Raw genomic sequence first — 20,340 nt, forward strand, 5'->3', positions numbered from 1 at the left:
CATTTTTCTTGGAACAATTTAGCTACTGCAGAACACGTACTGAGGTAGAACAAAGCACTGTTTTAGAGCCTTCACTACTGTAAAGGATTTATCTTTAGATGCTGGCAAAATCCAAACACACATTCCATCTTACTAAGCATCTTTTCATCTTCACAGTTTGTTTTTGTTCTTTAAACCCAAGTAGAACATGCCCCCAACACTTACGTGTGCCTTCCCAGCACACATGCTATAGGAGGAAGGCAATCAAGCTCACATATGTTTCTGCATAGTGGAAAGCAGGATCTAAGCCCGCAAGCTCCCATGAAAGCAAAACAGACTCAACTAAGGAAATCTAACTATTAAAAAAGTCTTGGCAGCTGTGACCAGTGTGGATAAAGATTTGTAAGAGAGGCTGCCCAGTGGCTGTTTTGCTGTTTTTAAACACTTTTCCCACTAGAGCTAAGAATGATCAAGAGACTCATCATCTCCACAAGTACTCCTACTGTAAACAGCTAACACTGAAAGTCAGATGCATTTCATGATTTTACTCCTGAGACATGCAGTTCTACCACTAGTATCAAAAGAGGTAAGAAAAAGTAATGGTAATTTAAGGCCTTGTTATCTTCAGCACTTCTTGTAAAGAGCAACTCAAACATAAAATACACCACCTTGTGTAATCCAGCAAGGGTGCTAAGGATGCACGCAGGACCAATCCCCTACAGGCATGCAAGCATTAGAAGAAAACAGTTCAATACAATTTCCCTCTTCTAGATCAGTGTTTTACTGCACACGCATTTTCCTTCCTTTATTTGCTATGTGCTCACTCGCTCTACAATTATTTAAGTTTCCTAAAAATCAGACGACTGTTAACAGTCAAGCTAATGCTGAGGAGACAAAAAACAATCCCTGCCTTCACCCTTGCCTCATCCCCAAACCAGCACGGCATGCCCTGGCTTTTCTTATAATGTGAAACAGGATAATAAATAGGAACATGGGAGCAACATGAATTTGAGCATGGCATTATTACTATTATCTTTAAACAAACAGTCTATATGTTTGCTTTTCATTAGCTCCCTACAGTGGCAAAACTATAAAGGTAAAAGTTAGAGACATAAAGGGAAAAAATGAAGTAGCCAATAGCAAAGCCTTCAAAACCACAATCACACGGTTTGTTTTACAGCTGCTTTACATAACAATAAAAGTGTAATATACCATGGGTTTTCTGGCAGTGTGTACACAGACAGCATCACACGGCAATAACAAGAGCAAGCACAAATGATCTCTTTGGAACAATTAAGCAATTTGAGAAGCACCACTATGTCCAAGAGCTAATGGGTCTAAAGAGACATAAAGGTCAAAAGTGTGAGTTTCTCTCTACTGACCAGCAACCTCACACATAACTCTCCAGAAGAGAGAATAATTGCCTAGTCATATTTATAATCCCTATCAGAGAATAACCCTATATAAAAACACACATTAAACAAAAAAGAGGCCTTTCCTCCAGAAGACCAAAGTAAGGTGCATTCTTCCATCTAGCCACCTCAGCAATAATAAAGGAAGAAAAAAGATGCTTACTGTACTAGCATATAACCAGCTGAGAAAAATAAAATCACTGGAGATACATAAAACTGTAAGGTACTCAAGGAGTTCAGTAGTTTGACACTTCTAAAGAAAGAATGGGTAAATAAAACGTAAGTTAAAACCCACAACTCTCTCAGTGACCTTGAACTCTATTAACATGAACACAGAGACACATAGAAGCACTTGTTTCTGCACACAGTTCATTACCTAGCTTCAACAAGGACAGCAATTTAGCCCTTGACCTAACAGGCCATTAGGACATGACACATTCTCTTCTAGGAAAGCCAATCTAGCTAAACATCACAGATTTACCAGTATTTTGATATTCAGAAAATGAGATTCTCCCACTGGAAATAAAACATTCACTAATGCAGCAAATAGATGACTTTCCAAAGATGGCATTTAGTGTGTACATGGGAGATTGACTGGTAAAAATAGTGACCAAAGTGGTGTACAATTGTGTACTTGGTAAATGCTTGCACAGGGCTCACCTACTGCACATTTTGAATGTTTTCATAACCCCAAAGTGAAGTTTATATGCATCCTCTTGACTAGAAACCTTTTAAGATAATAAAATACACTTTCCCAATGAGCAAAGAGTAGATGACAAATATCAGTTCTTATGATACTCTTATTGAATGCAGACCTTGCATTCAAATTGCCAATTTGGATAACTTCAAGTAATTCAAAAACACTTTCTTCTTTCCCTTTCATCAAGCTTCATGTTATTCATGATCTGAATGCTTAATTAAAAAAACTACATATACATTCAGTAGTTCAGATGATCACTGCCACTTCATTTGCAACTAAATTAATAACACGAGAAATGTTTTGTCAATTCATTTTTTATTCCTCATAAACATTTTACTTCTGTCAACAAGAGAACCTTGCCTGCAGAGTTGGACAAAGGCAATGGCTTTCTGCTGAAGGATCAGAGTGATCATCAGAAGAGAGAATGGTCCAGAAACCGCTCAGCTCAGCAGGGCTGAGAGGCAGGAAGCCACCAACACAGCTCCATACAAGCCTGGGACAGTTTGCAGAATGAGTGGCAGCTCCATGGGCCAGAACAGGCACACAGCTCTCTTTTGTAGAGCTTTACGCCAGTGACCTGGTGCCTGTTAGATTACAATGAAGAAACAGGAGATGAGTGCAAAGAGAGCTGGCAATGGGTGCAAGGGACTGGCAGGCTTACTGCTGGAAAGGGATCTGGCAAAATACAGTTTTTTCCCATTGCTCTCTGCTCCTAAAGGCCACATCTAGCCCCACCCCATAATTTCAGTCTTTCTTGATGTGTCACAGTTTATCTGCCAACTCCAGCTTTGCTCTTTCCCCTCCCCAGCCCATTCATTCTCAATCAGTGAAAACTGCTGTAAATAGAATAGACTTCACTGGCTATAGACAATTCTCCTTTCCAGATCCAGGCCCCAGTCAGCACTCCTTTCTTATCTCTCCTGAAGCCAAGCTGTGAACCACTAACAAATCCCATCCAGCTGCTCAGTCAGGCATGAGAGAGACCACGGCACAACCTCACTTATCCTCAGCCCTTCTCTCCACTTCTACAGCCATAACAGGATCACAACAGCTTACTTAATTCTCACTGCAAATTGTTACCGTGCAAAGGCTCCAATAACCAAACCCTATTCTTCAGACTTCCCTGGCAAAATCCAGTACTGGTTAAAGATACTCTAAATTGCTACATCTATGATGTTCACTGTTGCAACAAAACATGTACCTGAGAAATCTCAATGCTAAATAATTTTCCTGAACTTTACATCTTCTCATAAAGAAGATTCTGCTATGAAAAGCAAACCAAAAGTCACTGTAAAGCAATATACCAAGCACAGCTTGCACCATCTATGGGCTAGAAAATCTGCATTTGCTGTGGGGAAAAAAAAAAAAAAAAAAGCTATCTGATACATACCTGATACATTACAAAACCTCAAATGTAACAGTATTTATAGTCCTTAGGAGTTTAGTACACACACTGAATACTAAGTACTTTGTACTGGAATGTCTCAGCACATGTAATAGCTCTGCAATATAACTAATATTTCCCCACCAAAACAGTTACAGTCTTTCTAGTTGCTGAGGTTGAAGGTGAAGTAGGAGCGCACAGACAGCAAAGAGATTAGCTGTTGGACACCGTCATTATTTCTGCTACTGTCAAGGAAATAAAAAATAAAAACAAAATCAAAACAGCACTAATACATCTCAAAACACATTATCCTACTACAATGTAATAGCACCACAAAGAAACAGCTGTGATAACCTTGATGTGCACAAAGCGGAAAATAACCAAATCACACGTTCAAGGTAATACAATAGCTGCTGAATAAAGCAACTCGCTTATTTACCTCGATCAGATAAGAAGGAAAAAAAAGTGATGTTGCAACATAAGCAGAACTTAATTTGGGGAGGAAGAAAGAATACGGAGACATACACAAGCCCAAGGACTGGAGCTATTTTATTATTTAAGAACATTTAAATATAGCTAGAAATTTACATACCACTTTGCAAACACTGGCAAAAAAAAAAAAAAGTCCTTTGACCTCAAAATTTTACATTCTAAATTCGACAAGAGAAATGCAGGAAGGTTAACCCTTCACAAAAGCAAGGAAAAGTGTTGGAGTGACAGAAAACAATGGCTTGCTTTAAAAGGTGAAGTGTAAAAAGAAAAGAGACAGGAATTTTTCCATAAAGGGCAGAAGTTGAACATTTTATGCAGCTAAAAGTGGTATCAATCAGACCAAGGAAAAAGAAAACGTTAGTGGACTGGAATGAGGGACAAAGGAGTTTGAGAATGAGGAGGACAGAAGAACAGAAACTGAGTTTTTTGTAGGTACTCCACATAGAAAGTACAAGGGTGGTGATCTAACTTAGTATTCTATTCCAGAGAGTGGTAAAAGCTTAGAGTAAGTGATTGTGGCCACTGCCTCCAGACCACACCACCCTTGTACTCCCACAGCCACTGCACTAGGGATGTTTAAGGGTACATCCCTGACTCTTTTCTTTAAGTCTGCCTACAAACCTGTTGACCATGAATTTGCTCAGCACAGTTCTGAGTGTGCTGATGCCTCCACGACCTCCTGTGGCAACGGATTCTACAACTTCACTGTCCGCTGCATAAAAAGCCTTTATCTGCTTTAAAATGACTTAAGAGTTCCAGTGAACATCCTGTTTTTAGCATTATGGGATTTTGTGAATACCTGTTCTTGTCATGCTTCTCCACCAATTGGTACAAAAGCAAGGTGTGCTCCTCTGGCAGATGCAGGAAGCCTTTCCTACTCTGCTTCCCTGCTTACTTCTCTTCCCTTCAGCCCACCTCCCTGCATTAATACTTCTGCCTTTATCTCCTTCTGCTCCTTTCTAGCTATCACTCCCTGTGACTTTCCCCTCTCCCTCCTACTGGTTGTTTTCTCACATCTCACTCGTGCTCTTAATCATGCACTTCTAAAGATACAGGTGGTCAATCCATGGCACAAGAACTACATGCAGCTCATGTAATAGACAGAAGAGACCTCAAAGATACAGCTGGGGACCTGTTTCAGGCATTGTATTGTGCCTTCTCGATTTGCAGAGCATCATTAGCAGTATAAGATTGTATAAACACATTGACTTTATTGATATATGAATTTCTTACCTCCTGAGTAGGGCTGTAACAAGAGCAGCAGAGCGAAACTACTGCTGTAATTTATATGCTTGCCTGCCTTTAAGAGTCACTCATTCTCAAGAAGCAGATGACCCACAGATGGCTCTCCCCACTCACTGAAGAGGAAGATGCCCCATCTCTCCTGCTCTGTATAGAAAGCGTTAACAAAGCAGAACTAAATCACTGGAATACAAAATAAAATGGTCATTCTATAGTTCCATCTTTGTCACAACTTTTTCCTTCAGCATCCAGGGCAAAATTGCCTCAGCCATCCTGATGCGCTGCCTCTCGCGTTCACCATTAAAGTCTTGCACAATCTCGCTGTCCATAGGAACACAACATCCTTCTGCCTGGAGTGGTTTTACATCTTTTTCCATTCCTCACCTACAATTCATTTACTCACTCAGTCTCACCAATGCCTACAATCTAATTAACCTCATAAGAAGATGAAGGAGTTAGAACAGATTGGAAAAATGCTGTTCTAAAGAAAGCATTACAATTTCACTAGAGGCTTAAACCCTGGGATGTAACTAAAAGACTAGCAGATGAAGAGTAAGCCAAAGGCCTGACACTAGTTACATTCCTAGTCAGAGATTTCCTAGGTCATTATTGTAGCCATGCACATCTTCTTGCCTGGCTTCCTAGATCACAAACGTGCTGCATGATTTGAAGCAGGAAGGAAAGCATAGACACAGATTTAATGCAATTCAGAACTCCATTCCAACTCATGGTACTTTGAGATTTTATTTTGCATAGCCATTTAAGCATCCTGTCTTTGCTCTCTTGCCCATAGCCCCCCATGTGTAAGCAAGTAGAAATAGTTTCATCAAAAGCCAAAACACAATGAGATTCCCAAATTAAGAATTACCCCATCAAAAACAAAATTAGACAATCCTTATTGATAAACAATTTATGGGGAGGTTAAGGAGGGCACCAGCTATAAATGCTTGCATGCACTGCCTAATGCATCTCCTTTAAAAAGCTTACCAGGACACACAGGAAACAATGTGCAAATAGGGTATTACAGCTATCAGTTTGATTGATCAGAAAGTTCTGATGACATGACCTTTCGTGGAATACTACACTGTTGATATAATTGCTTTAAATTCTGTTATTACTACTGTGTGCATTTTAGCAATCTTTCAAAACCATCTGCAACAGTTAAGCACTGCTTTAATTAAATAGACTGCACTTTCTGTACCATTTGTAGGCCACTTCTCAGAGCTGACTGTACTTTGAAATAATAAGCAATACACCAAAACTTTCTGGAAGTTCTCCACTTGAAAATTCCAAATACATGGCATATCCCTAACAGTGATCACTTAAATTTGCACCTTAAAATTTCAGTGGAGATGTTCAAACAACAAATGAAACACTTTAGACAGCTACACCAATGATAGGCTTCCGTTTATGAAAATCTCTAATGCCCTGGAGCTCTGCTGTTGTCTCATAATATCCTGTTGAAGCTCCATATTTGCTTCTTTTCATCAATTAAAATACTGTGAAAAGTCACCTACAGCTTCAGAACTAATTTGTATTGTTTGCAGGTCTTTTCACCCCTGTAAGCAGCTCTCTTTAAGATACCAGGCACTAAAAAGAAAGAACAACAAATACCTGTCTCCTGGTCTCTCCTCAATAGATGCTGCAATTAGTTTCACTGGCAAAAATCTACTGCTGAGATAAAGCAGAAAGAACATTAAATATTGGCAGTCCACCTTCCACAGGAAGTATCTCCGCTCTAGCCAAAAGCATTTGCTCCTGCCTTTAGAACTGCCAGCACTAGTTCAAGATTCGCTAGCTTCCAGCAAGTCCAGCTGCTCCAGGGGAGAAGGTGAGATATCCAGTTTTCTCAACAATCATTAACACCAATACAAAAAGGGCAAAATATTAACATGCTGATTTGGTTTATGCTCACTTTTGACTCTAAAAGTTGAAGCCCTTGGAGAAATCAAGGACTTCGATTCTGTACTGATTCACAGAAATACAGAAGCAAAGAAATATAACCAGATTCTACACCATTAATCACACAGCCTCTTTAATCCAATTACTTTGTATTTTCTTTCAAACAAATGAACTGCCAAAACTTGGACTGTGCCCAGTTCTTGAAACAGCTCAACTTAATCTTACCTGATCTATATTTTCAGTTGTGAAATCAGAGAGGAAATGGGAGAAGATGTACTGTTTGATTTTACATCTGCCATGAGTTATAATCTGCATGCCCCACTCTCCTATTGTCCCCCACCTCCCATCATACGGTGTGCAGGTTAATAAAGAAAACAACACCGACCGCATGCTGTATGTTGCAGTTAAGCATACAGATCTGTAATATATTTTCCTGGTGATGTCAATTAGCCCCTCATACACAGAAAATATGTATTAAATGCACTGCAGTAACCACTACACTTTCCACAAATGCCTTGGAAGACCAATTGCATGCTGCTGAAATTTGCAAATTGGCAAGAGAAACAAGAAAACCCTTCTGAATTCCAAAGTGTACAGTGTTTATTTTGACAGTTTAGGTTTATTTATAGTACTTGACTATACATGTTCTCTAGTTCCTCTTGTAAAATAATGAAGTCAGTATTTAGACCTCCACTGTTAAGCCTTAGAGGGAAAAATAAGTATAAACTTATTTCACTCAAATAAATGTACAGATTGGCAAGATTCTACTATAATCACTAAATTACATCATTAATTTACCTTAGTACTTTTAAGTACTTTCTTTTCTAGAGAAAGCACAGCCTTTTACTTCACATGTGGCGTGCAAGTCTTCACAGATACACAGCAATCTCTTAACCCATTCACATAAAATAATATACTTTTTCTGTTTGGCACATGAAACATTTGTAAAGAGAATCACAGAACCACACAATGGCTTAGGTTGGAATCTCAAAGATCCCCTAGTAGGTTGCCCAGGGCCCCATCCAACCTGGCTTGAACACATCCAAGGATGAGGCATCCATAGCCTCTCTGGGCAGCCTGTGTCCCCGTGCTTCACTACCCTCTGAGTAAAGAACTTCTTCCTAACAGCTAACCTAAATATTCCATCTTTTGGTTTAAAGCCATTACCTCTTGTCCTATCACGTAATAAGTTGCTCCCCTTCCTGCTTATTAGTTCCCTTCAAGTACTGGAAGGCAGCAAAGAGATCTCCCCAGAGCTTTCTCATCTCCAACCTGAACAAGCCCATCTCCCCCAATCTTTCTTCATAGGTGAAATGCTCCAGCTCTCTCATCATCCTTATGACCCTACTCCGAACTCACTTCAACAACTCCATGGCTTTCTTGTGCTGGAGGCCCCAGGCCTGGATACAGTACTCAAGCTGAGGCCTTACAAGGCCAGAGTAGATGGGGATGGTCACCTCCCTCTCCCTACTGGCCACCCATCCTTCGATGCAGCACTGGTCTATCACATGCAATTGCAGAAGAGCACAGGCAGTAGCGGCAGAAGTCTCACAATTGAGACTTCTCCTATTGAGGAGCTGCACAAGCTCCTCAATAGCCTCAATCCACTGCAATGACTCCCAACAAGGCAGGTGGGCTCCATCTCAGTTCCAGAACCACCTCGTTGACAGCAGGGCCAATGTCACCAGCCTGTCAACATGCATGCTCATCAGAACTGGAGCTCCCAATTACTAACCATCTGCCCTCAGTGGCATCCTCAAGTGCAAAACTGTCCACTATTGCTTCATCACTGCCCTAGGGCAGCCAGCTTTTTCTGTGGGGATAATTTTGTCTTCATATTAAAGAGCAAAGAGATTCAAGCCCTTCCAGCGCAAATACTCCACGCACGTTTCCCATTTATGTCAATGAAGTACCATGCACACATCATGAATGCTTCTTAAAACAAAACCAGACATATCACCCACTGCTATATACAAACATATTCAACAGAAAAACCAAGGCGTGCAGAGCTGGAATACAACTGAAATGAAACCAAATTAAAGACTGCATAACGCAAAACATACAATTTGTCAGATAAAACATATACGCAGCGTAATAAATACAGTTGCACAGTGCCCTCCGAGGGCAGCAAAGCTGCAAGTCAAATAATAAAATTAAGTGGTAGACAAGAGAGTGTGCACAGAAGGGATTTCAGCCCCTTTTGTTCTGAGCTGTGGTACGATTTCACAGCCGCTCTCAAGATTCATCGTCCCGATATTTGGCATGCACAGAACGCAGCTCATATGGGAATTGCTGAGCTGGGATGTGCCAAACAGAATCTACCATGGAATCAGGGAGCTACCACCACGGGAACCCAGCAGCCCTGCCTGTAAAATGAGTCTGATTTTTTTAAAGGGAGCCAGTAAAAAAAAGAAACATCTTCAGAAATGTGGATTTCTGTAACATTAGCTAATCAATCTGCAGCAAAGAAGCTGCTGCCCTGCTGCTATTGTCTGAGCGCGTCAGGCAGAGGACTTTCCCCGCAGGAGCTGCTACCTACACACACTCGGAATCACCACGTATAGAAGCAGTGTTATTTTTATGGTTTGTGAGAGCCCATACACAGCTGCAGAGGATCTCTAAATTAGCTAATACACCGTTTCAAAAGGAAGAGTTATTTCTCCAGGGACCGTGCGCCAAACAAAGGGGGCAGGGAGTGGTGAACCACGGGTAGTTTGTATGACAACTGTATTTTTCACCTACACACTGCTCTAATTAGGAAGGTCCTCCCCATCTTAGGGCTGGGAAGTTCTCACAGAAAATACCCCCATTTCAAGTGAACCAGGAGGAGATGTGAATGAAAATAAGGAGTGCTAAAATCCCTTTTACAAGCTGAGAATTTTCATTAAATATTACCTGCACTTTTATTTATCTATCTCTGTTGTGGTTTTCTTTTTCAAGGAAGGAAAATCACCATTTGTGTCATTCTTGCTCTAAGAATGCATGTGCATATTAAAAACAAAACTAACCTGTCTTACTCTAATTAATACGTTTAATTGCAAAACATAAGACCACAAAGTTCTTGCTAGAATAAGTCCACGTGCAGGAAGGTTTATTCCAAGCATGAAAATAATTTAGAAAACAAACAATGTTAGAGTTGAACAATGACAATCCATCCTCAGAGCGCTATAGAAACAAATGCAATCCAAACAAATGCTAGACTTCCACAGTGTGTAGATGAAATACATTAATTGGAAGAGGATACCACTGAGTTCAAAGCAGCCTTTACGCCACACATTTTCTGCAGACTTCTCTCTGGCCAAGCAACCTTAATTCTATGTCGCAAAGTCTTGAAAACTATGAATATTCCACCTATTATAGCACAGAGCACTGCTCCCATCATCTATACTGAGACACATATTTATTAAGTGCTGACAGTTAACTTTCACAAGACTCTTAGGGAGATCTGGTCCTTATTCTGTGAATTTACAGAAATGGGGCTGAAGGAGCCAGGAAACACAACTGTATTTTATTATTCTTTAAATAATGATTCTGTGATGGCATTTCACTCTGAAGCGATGGTAAGCCTTCCAGGCAAATGTCTCCTTCAGCAAAGATTGGAAAATTATTTTTGTTCAAATAACAGCTGGTCTTGCCTATATGGACTTAAATGAGCCATGTGGAGACAAACTTGTTTCAGTTTGGGTAAGAAAGATTAAAAAGCATTAATTCTAGTTAATATCCATTTTGGTCCCTCTACACAGATGGAAAAATACCATTAAATTACCATGCTTACATGTCAATACCAGACACCCAATAAAGCACAAATTCAAAGCCCTGCTCGCAGCACAACCAGCACACGCAGTTCAGCTGCAAGTTAGCCTGAAACAAAGGAGATTTACATTCATTTCTCCACTTTCCCACAGACTTCCTGCATGACCTTCGATGAGTCGCTTAGTTTTTGTGGGCCACATCTCCCTGTCTGTAAAATGGGGGAAAATCATTTGTTTCATAGCCTTGCAGCCATTAGCAGATTTACTTTCAAGAGACGCTTAAATATGGAGGTCAAAGAGATGACTTTTATAAAGAGCAAATACAGCATTTAAACTTTAATTAACTTATGTTAAAGCTTTGGAAACCTCACCACAGTGATAGAACCAAAGCTTTGGCACAGTGCTCACAAGTGTTACCTACACACAAAGAAGGTCTGCCTACGCAGCAAGATGGAAATGCATTCTGACATCTGCAGGCAGTTGTCAGCGCAGCCTCCCATGACCCAGTGCAAAGATATGCCATACTGCTATCCCCAAAGTATACATCAGGCCAGAAGTCCTGTGCCTCCAAATACCTGAACAACAATACCTATTGTTCTAAACCAACAGCTGCAACTTTCTGATATCATACAAAATAGGAGATGGAATCACCAGGTACCAGCTCAAAAGATTTAAAGCACCGTAGGACCAGAAAGTTATTCTCCAATCCATCTACACCACCAACCACTTTTGTATTTGATAGCCACATTTAACTGTTCTAACTTAACACTAGTGTCACAAATCAAATCATTTTGCAGACAACAGAAAATTAAGGATCTCTATGATGCTGGCCTACTAAAAACATAATAAAAAAGAAGCAAGAAGTACTCAGCCAAATGCTACACACACACACTCTACAGTAGGACACTGATGAGAACAGCATTGCCACCACCAGAATCCACAAAACTGTAAAGAGTATTAAGTAAGTCTTTTAAGAAAATATTGTCAAGTTTGAAATCCATTTGTTAAAGCAAGCCGAGCATATACTGCATTCCCTCTATAAAAGCAACAGTACCAGGCTGCATAAAATCAAAATCACACGGTGGGGAGGGGATCAGGAGGGGCAAACGGGTTACCAGAGATGATGAAACAGCCAACAGATGGACCAGCACCAGGTAAGCCTTTGGGGGACAGAGGCAAGCTATGGCAAAGCAGAAGCAATGAAACTACTGAGGGGAGAGGAAGTTTTGGGATAAACTTCCCCTCATATTACCCACATACATATGAAACCCACACAGCTGCTCAGTCAGAGGGTATTGAGCATGTTGGCATTTTGTTTCTCTTTTTTTTTTTTCTAAGCAGTTGATTTGTGGGTTACACATGTGAAAATTTGGTCACTGCAAGCTACAAAACTAAAAACGAAACTCATTTGAATTTAAGCCATTTTGTTTGAAATATCAAATGGTTTTCATTATTTGTAATTGCATCTTATATGTGGTGTTTTATAAGAAGAAAAACAAAACAGTTCTTACTAAGAATCATTTACAACCTAAAGCTTTTTCTTTCAGTTTGCAGAGTTGCTGTGGGACGTATTAAATAACCTGAACTCCCCTTACTGCAATAAGACTGCAAGAAGAACAGCACTTTGCAGTGAGGACAAAAATTAAAGCACTGCCAACCACAAAGTGCCATCAAACACAGGGCACTGTGCAAAAGAGGAGGGAAATGGAAAGAAAGGGAAATAAGGCCAAGTGCCCAGTAAAAAAAAAAAAAAAAAAAAATAATTCCAAATATTTCTAAAATAATATAGGATACAGTTTCAGATCCACTTTTCAAAATGTGACTTCTGGGACTCTGGCATCCCTAAAGTGAGACCTGAAAACAGAGGCAAAGGTTGCAGAGGGGTGAGAGGCTTGAGGGCAAAGGGAAAACGAGGATGGGCAAAGCAACAAAGATGGAAATTGAAACAAAGTTCCAAAACCATGTATTTAATACCTTCCTCACAGCATGCCAGTAACACTCATAGGAAAAAAAGAAAAATAAAGGAAAGCAGTGACACTGCTAGCAGGCTTCCCCAGAGGAAGTTTTGGCAGCATTAAACATCATGCAGCAACACAGTTCTCTCACTTGTTTGATATCCTCACCAACTTTTTCTTTTTCCACAAAGCTGAGTTTTCTCCGTGACTGTGATAGCTGAAACTCACCCCAGTGTTGTGGCAATCAGCACCTGCCTACCCTTTCACCAAACAGCTGCCACAAAAGCAAACTCCCTGTGCTTGAGCATGCAATCCGAACCCTGTTAGCCATAAGCAGAGCAGTGCTTCACTCTTGGCACTCTCTTTATTGAAGTAGGATGGATTCCACCCCATGTTGAGCAATACCAAAACTTCTTTGGTCACACACAAGCCAAAACCTCTCCATTCATGTTTTCCTACCTACCAACACACTAAGAGACACAGCAACAATTACACCAGTTTCACATATTGTTTGCAAGAGTTGCCAGCTCTCACTGTCACTCATTTGCAGGTTGGAAGGAATGCAGAATACTTACATTACAGGTGAGAATTAATCATCTCTAACTGCACTATGAACTAATTATTGCTAAATATTTATAAAGGGTGAAACAACACAAACTTACTACGCAGGCCTTGAAGTACATTATCCACGGTTGTCTATGTAATTAAAAAATTCACAGCCATATTCTATTTTGACAGATAGTCTGCTAGCTCATCTTTACCTGCAAATGATGCCAATTCAAACAGGAACAAATTAAGGATCTAACATTATTTACACAAACCTTCAGGTGAAGCCTGCAACCTGACACATTCGTATGTTATCACAACTTTGGGACAGATTCAGACTGCAGTTCTGCCCCCTAATCATCCAGACTGTTATATGCAGAGCAAGCTAGGCTCAGTGCCTTTCTGGTTTTTTTTTTTCCCCATTTAAAAAAAAAAAAAAAAAAATCAGGATATGGTGGGAGGAGGAGGAGGAAGCATGTGGACTTCATCTTGACATTGAGTCAGGATGCAGACAGGACAGACACTTCCAAACCAGCAGCTGGAGCTCTGGTAATACACAGGTAGTCATTAATGTCAACAAAACAATATTGACCTCTGAAATCTCTAGCTATGACATCAGTTATCTTCCAAGCAATACGAAAATCTCAGTATCAATCTTGACTTCTACTGTACTCACATGCCTCAACCTATTCCTTCTGTCACTAATTATGTGCCTTGGGACTGGTACAGAAAGAGTGGCTCTGGACCATTAGGCTAACCTGTGTGTGAGTGCTGCCCTGCAGACCAACAATAGCAAAAAGCTTCAATAAAACAATCCACATGCATTTGTGGACCTCAGTACCAAAGAGACCAAATTAAACAGTTATTTACAAACAGAATTTTCCCTAACTGCTGCTATCACCAACATTAAAAGGCCTCAAACCTAGTTCAGGCACAGCAAGAAAATAGGAACAGAGTTGTGCTTTGGCAACAAACCAGACTGAAAGCAACTTTCCTCTTGAATGAACAAGCACAACCAAAGATGTTACACTACTACTGCCTCCTCCCCAAAAGCAAAGAGGCTCGGGCCACCAAGCAGTGAACTGAATCAACTTGCTAGATGCTTTAAACAAAAGGTACAAGTTCCTAAAACTTACTTAAAAACAGGCTGTTTCACAAAGAGCAACCAAACAGCTCTGCTTGTTATTTCATAGTCTAATGCGTGTGCTTCTGTAGGGCACCAACTGAGTGATGAATCCACACTTCCCTTCCATTGTAAGATACTGTTTAGAACAGAACTCTGAACTAAAAAGCTCAGAGCATTTTGCTATTTTCTGCTTCCTTGGCAGGATTCTTATTTATGTAAGATTAGAGCAGCCAGGCATTAGATTTATAAACCAGAAAAAAAACAAACACGGAGAGTTTCACACTCTTCTTTATAGGCTAGTTTCAGAAACAGACACAAAGCAGTATGACAGGTACAAATGCAATTGTTAGAAAACATCAACAAAACAATCCCCCAAACAAGCAGTAAACACATATCAGCACACATATAATAATCTCTGGAGGCCCCCCCCACCTGGAAACTATTTAAAGTCATCCAAGCATGCAAAAAGTACTGTCAGCCATTCAGCTGAGCAGCCGCTCCCTTCCCTCCTCAGGACCTCTGAGGACAGCTACAAGAAACGCAAGCATGGTTCAGCCCCTCTACTTCCCCTGCCTTCCCCAGAGAAGAAATCAACACCAACCTGCAGTTGGGAGGTGGATCTAAGGTGATGTCAGCCAATTCCTTCTGAATCCTGTAGCAATAAAAGCAAAAAAGGAACAAAGGTAAGTCACTGTGTAGGACAGCAGTTAACACTTACGCCTTACAGTCACTGTGAGTTTGCAACACTACATAAAGCAGAGGCACCTTCAGTTATAGCCTCCCACCCAGCTCAGCACACTAAGCAGGACAGACACCCTACTACAGAAGCAGAAAAGCAGAAAGGCACTGCGAACACTGTGAGCCCAGAGAGGTGCATCACTCTGCACTCCCACAACAATTCCAACCACAAGGGCAGTGGAAAAGATTGTCCTCTTTACTCTGCCAGCCAGCCTGTAAGTGAGGGGGAACCCTCTGCGAATGCGATGCACCAAGTGCTAGGAGAAAACCACAGTCAAAAGGAAAATTTGTCTTGCTGGACTGAAAGAAGCAGTCATCACCAAATTGGATCCACTCTGCTGCTCATCATCACCCTGAGAAAGAAACACCAGTCCCAAGGGAGTGAGCGACTGCAAATTCCCGAGGACACTTAAAGGAAAGGGAATATCTATTTCCAAGGCTCCTGCACACTCCTGCAGCCTTCAATTCCTCCCTTTCCCTCCCATAACAACCACACCACATCACCACATCCCCACATCCCTCCCCCCAGAACTCCAGACGCTCCCTCCCTTCACCACGCTCAGACAACACCCAGTGCTCCCTGCCTGGACTATTCTGGGCTCAGCACCACACTGCTTTTGCCACAAAATACCCAACCAGCTATCATCCCCTTCCCTGGAGTCCCATTACTGTCACTCAAGCTTCCCCTCCGGATCTCCCCACCCTCTCTCCTCCTTTAAACTATGCCAGCGTCTCCTGCCTCTCTTCCACTTGTCATGCATGAGAACCACAACCTTTTCATACTTACAATCAGCAGGCTTGTAAAACTATCCTCTTTTTAAAATAGTTTAGGGCATGACATGTAAACACCACTTACTGCTATCTACGAGCTTGCCATGGAAACGTGCTGAGCGGAGATCTGGAAAAACCAAACTGCCTTAACTCCACAAAGCCACAGAGAACTTAGCTGTGATGACAGGGCATTTGCATAAAACCCCAGCCACTTTTCACACCTGAAGACATAACCTCTCTGTGCTGCTTGGCAAAACTCTGCAGTGAGATGGTTTATTATTCTTACTGGAGCACTCTCAGTTAGCTTGAAAACTTCCATTTGTCAGCTTAACTCTCTGGAGCAGGATGATGCCGGACTTGGGTGAAACAGAATAAATAGGAAAGAATAACAGCTCTTTTCTTTAAAAAAAACAACAACAAAAAACCTGAATGGCTCCAAGAGTGTGTTCGGATGAAGAAAGCTGACTGTCATCGCATTTCTCCCACACATGGACATTAGTTTGGAACAAAAATGATTTCATCCTCAAAAACTGCCCCCCAAAACACTATGTGCCATAAGCAAAACCTATTTTAGAGCAGAATGTGCACAAGTGGACATGCAAGTGGATTATTTATTTTAGTCCACATCGAGTCATACACCAAAAATTCAATATAAGCGATGAACAGACAGAAAAGCAGCAATACATTCGGGGGGGAAGATTTGGAGCTACATTACAACACTTCCGTTGATTATATACACCCTTCCAGTGCAGGTGGTTTAATAAAGCCCCAAATCTCCCTTTCATCAAGCAAACTCAAAATTCTTCACAAGCATTAATTAATCCTCAGAACAGAAAAAAAAAATAAAAAAAAATCCATTATATATTCAACCCAATCTACAGAGAGGAAGACTGATGTTGAAATTAAATGCTTTACCCAGGAGCTGCCAGAAGCAGAGAAGGAATGAAGGTCCTACATACCAATCCTACATCCCTACTGCTGACACAAACAAGGAAAAGGGAAGAGACTGGAGATAACTGGGGGGCAGCATAACAGCCAGGTGGAAGAAGAGATGGGAAAATACTTGGGATGGAATTGAGGCAGAAGCAGGATAAGAGCCCAGAGCCCAGAAAATCTGGGCACATTCACTACACAGTGAGGCTGAAAAAGTGAGACAATGGCAGCTCAGTGTGGAAAGACTGAACATAAGTGATAGAGATGAGGAATGGGAGCAACAAGAGAGCAGCAGAGGAATAGCAAAATCAAATGAGGAAGGAGAGAAGATGCAGCAAATCAGTGAGAAAACTGACTGCAGCCTCACCTCTTGGCACTGGTAGACAGCAGCTTAGAGTTTTTACTCATGCTGACTTTGCTTTCCTTCTTCTTAGGGGTGCTTGTCTCTTTCTCTGTCTGTTGGTTGGAGGATGAAGATGAGGAGGAGCTGGTGCTGGCCCTCGAATCGTCATCCGACATAGCGACCCCCCCACCACAACCCCAACCTGGAGAGGAGACACCACGGGGCGTGGGGAACAAACAGTGAACACACACACAGAGAAAGGCAGCTGATAATCTCACTCTGTGTTTAGGCTATACTCCCTTTAAAGGGTCCTTGTGTCTCCCTCTCCTCCTCAGGCCCTACAGTCAGGCAGGAGGAGCAGCAGCTGCTCCTGCACTATTAACACTGAAGGAGAAAGGGACTTTCAAAGCTTCTTCTCAGGAAGCAGCAAAAGAAGGGACTGGAACAAGGGCAACCACAAGGCTCAGGGAAGCTCACAGCAATTCCTTCTAATCTCCCATGCAAGAGGAGCCATCAGTACCTACCACCAGCCAGTCTAGGGTGCAGGGGACAAAAATGGAGCAGCTTGGGTCTCTGTGGTGGGAGGGAGTTGGGAAGAGATGGGCTGGGGGTCACCACTGCCAGCACGTCAATGGAAATGGGGCATCGGGGTGAGATCCCAACGGAGGATCCCCGAACGAAACCTGTGCCCCCTGGATCAAAACCCATGCCTGCTGGATCGGGTGTCGGGAGCATTGTGAGGCATAAAGGGACCAGAGAAACGGGGGGCTAGGGGACTAGAGGACATGGAGGGTCCACTGAGGCCCACTGCACCGCAAGGCACACCGGCAAGGGGCAACGGGAGCAGCGGGGCTGTGCTGGGTGGGGGGGAGGGGGAGAGGAAAAGCAAGGCCAGGGCCTAGCGGGGTGAGGGCCCGGGGAGCGGCTGGGGGGAAGGGGGGGCAGCTCTTCCGTGCGGGCAGCCCGGGGCAGGAGGCAGAGCGGGGGCGCCGCGGGGCAGGGCCGGACCCCAGGGGGGGCCAGGAGCCGTCGGGAGAGAGGGGGCACCCGGCAGAGCCGGCGGAGCTGCGGGAGCCGAGGAAGGGGGAAGGGGGGGGGCTGCGGCGGGCACGGGGCGAGCGGCGGCGTGCCGGGGGGGCCGGCACCGGGCCGCCTTCCTCCCGAGGCCGCCGCCGCCGCCGCCCCCCGGGGAGCCCCCCGCCGGACGCCCCCTCCGCTGCCCGGGGAGAGCCGGGGGCCGGGGGGGCCGGGCGCACTCCCCCCGGCGAAGGGCCCGCAGGCCGGGCAGCGAGGGGCCGGGGGGACAGCGGTACCTGACAGCCCCGGGCGCGATCCCCCTGCCCCGCCGCCTCCCGCCCCATCGCCGGGCCGCGGCCGGCCCTGCCCCTCGCCCCTGCCCCCGGGAGCGGCGGGGAGGACGGCGAGGGTTGCCCCGTCCCCGTACCTCTCCCTTTGTGTCTGGCTGCTCCTCCTCGGTGCGGCTGGGCCTGGCCACTCGTGTCTCTCTCGCTGGGAGAGAAGCGGAAGTGCTGCAACAGCAACTATTAAACAGGCAATGGCTTCCCTAGCTGCCTCCCCCACCGCCGAGCGGGGCTGGGGGGCGGCGGGGCCGGGGCGACACCCGGCGCAGCTTCACGGCGAGCGGCGCCCGGGGGGAGCCCGGGGAGCCCCGCTCCGGGGCTGAGGGGGATCCCGGCAGCCGCAGCTCCCCCCTCCCCCTCGGTGGGTGCTGGGGAAGGAAGAAAGGGGCGATCGGAGGGGACGGGAGTTCGTAACGGGGATCCTCGGGAAAGTGCGCTGCAGAGGTGCCGGCTGTGAGGGTAACCCGGCTGCCGTCTGCGCTTCAGTGCCAAAGCCCCAAAGGGACGAGGTGGAAGCAGGTGGCTGGGAGAGGGGCAGGCTGCTTCCTTAAGGCTGAGCTGAGCCGGTGCTGTCGGGTCCGAGGCGGGGGAAGGGGGGGCTTTTCGCTTTCCCCCTATTCTCACTACTGTTTCAACCCCAAAGCTTCTCACCTGCTTTGTCCCTCCAGCACCAGCAGCAACTTCTCACCTGTCTCAGTTGGAACGCAATTTAAAAAAAAAAAAAAAAAAAAAAAAAAAAAAAGAGCCCAGCCCAAACCCTCACACATCGAGCCCTGAAGGAGCCCCGTCAGCTCTCACCTGTTCCGGCCCCACCGCAACAGCTGGATGTCCCCTGCCCCCCGGTCAGCCCCGAGCCCGCAGCAGCGCTCGCCTTCGCCCGGAGTTCAGGATTCCATTGTCCCCCACGCTGCACTCGGTGACATCATTGACACACAAAGAAGGGGCACTTCGTGATGTCATCAGCGCGTGCTAGGAGAGGGAACGAAATCCTGGGCTCGGGGCTTGGCAGCCTCAGCGAGAAAAATCCCCTTCCATTTTTCAAAGGTAAAACTATCGGGGATATTTATTTTTCCCCGAGTCCCCCGGCGGGAGCAGCACTCAGCCGGCTGGGGTGCTGTTGCATTGTGCTTTCCTTGCTCCTTACTCTTCTCCCCAAAAAACTGGCGGCCGATCCCTCGCTCCCTGGCCGCCCCGGGAAGCGAAGCACCGTGGCTGTGGCAGCCGGCACCCCCAGCCAGCAGCCCACGCCGGCCCGGAGCCACGCCAAGCGGCCGGCCGTGGGCTGCACCCGGGGTCAGTTTGGCTCAGTGCCGCCACTTTCCACCGCGCACCGAGGGATCCCGTCTCGAATTACTTGACGGCCGAAAATACAATGGCTGTCGCCGCCGTGCATCATCATAATTAATAGGACTTTGTGTTTTCATCCTTGCTCCTGCTGGAGGAGCGGCGTTCTGCGGGCGCGGAGCGGGGTCACCGCGCCTCGGCAGGGTGAGGGGCTGCACGACAAAACGGGGGGGCGAAAGGACTTTCAGCGCCGTACAGCTCGGGGCACAGAGCGCTGCTTCGCGGCTGCCAGGTGCGGCCGGGGTTCCCGGGGCCGGGGGGGTGGCGCTGCGCCCGGCCCCGCACGCCAAGATGGCCCCAGCGGGCGGTGCGCGGTTCGCCTCTGGGCGCCCTGAGGGGTGCGGCGGGCTGAGAGCCCAG

General features: G+C 44.7%; 1 protein-coding gene across 9 annotated transcripts in view; it reads right to left on the reverse strand.

Moving 5' to 3' along the window:
- Positions 1–19,589, reverse strand: part of UBE2E1 (ubiquitin conjugating enzyme E2 E1) — a 44,826-nt gene extending 25,237 nt beyond the window's left edge. Inside the window, exons 1-5 of one of the 9 annotated variants that reach the window (XM_090142571.1) lie at positions 19,435–19,531; positions 19,288–19,324; positions 18,720–18,784; positions 17,300–17,477; positions 15,092–15,142 (exon numbers count right to left, since the gene is read on the reverse strand). In XM_090142571.1, the coding sequence (XP_089998697.1) occupies positions 15,092–15,142; positions 17,300–17,451 (203 nt within the window). In that variant the 5' untranslated portion in view covers positions 17,452–17,477; positions 18,720–18,784; positions 19,288–19,324; positions 19,435–19,531. Of the gene's footprint in view, positions 1–15,091; positions 15,143–17,299; positions 17,478–18,719; positions 18,817–19,287; positions 19,325–19,434 lie in introns of those variants that run through there. The other 8 variants (XM_090142573.1, XM_090142572.1, XM_090142574.1 and 5 more) reach the window with 8 other exon arrangements.
- Positions 19,590–20,340: the final 751 nt, after the last annotated feature.

Source organism: Phasianus colchicus, chromosome 6 (assembly GCF_987193195.1).
Source record: "Phasianus colchicus chromosome 6, bPhaCol1.hap1.1, whole genome shotgun sequence".
NCBI classification, from domain to species: domain Eukaryota; kingdom Metazoa; phylum Chordata; class Aves; order Galliformes; family Phasianidae; genus Phasianus; species Phasianus colchicus.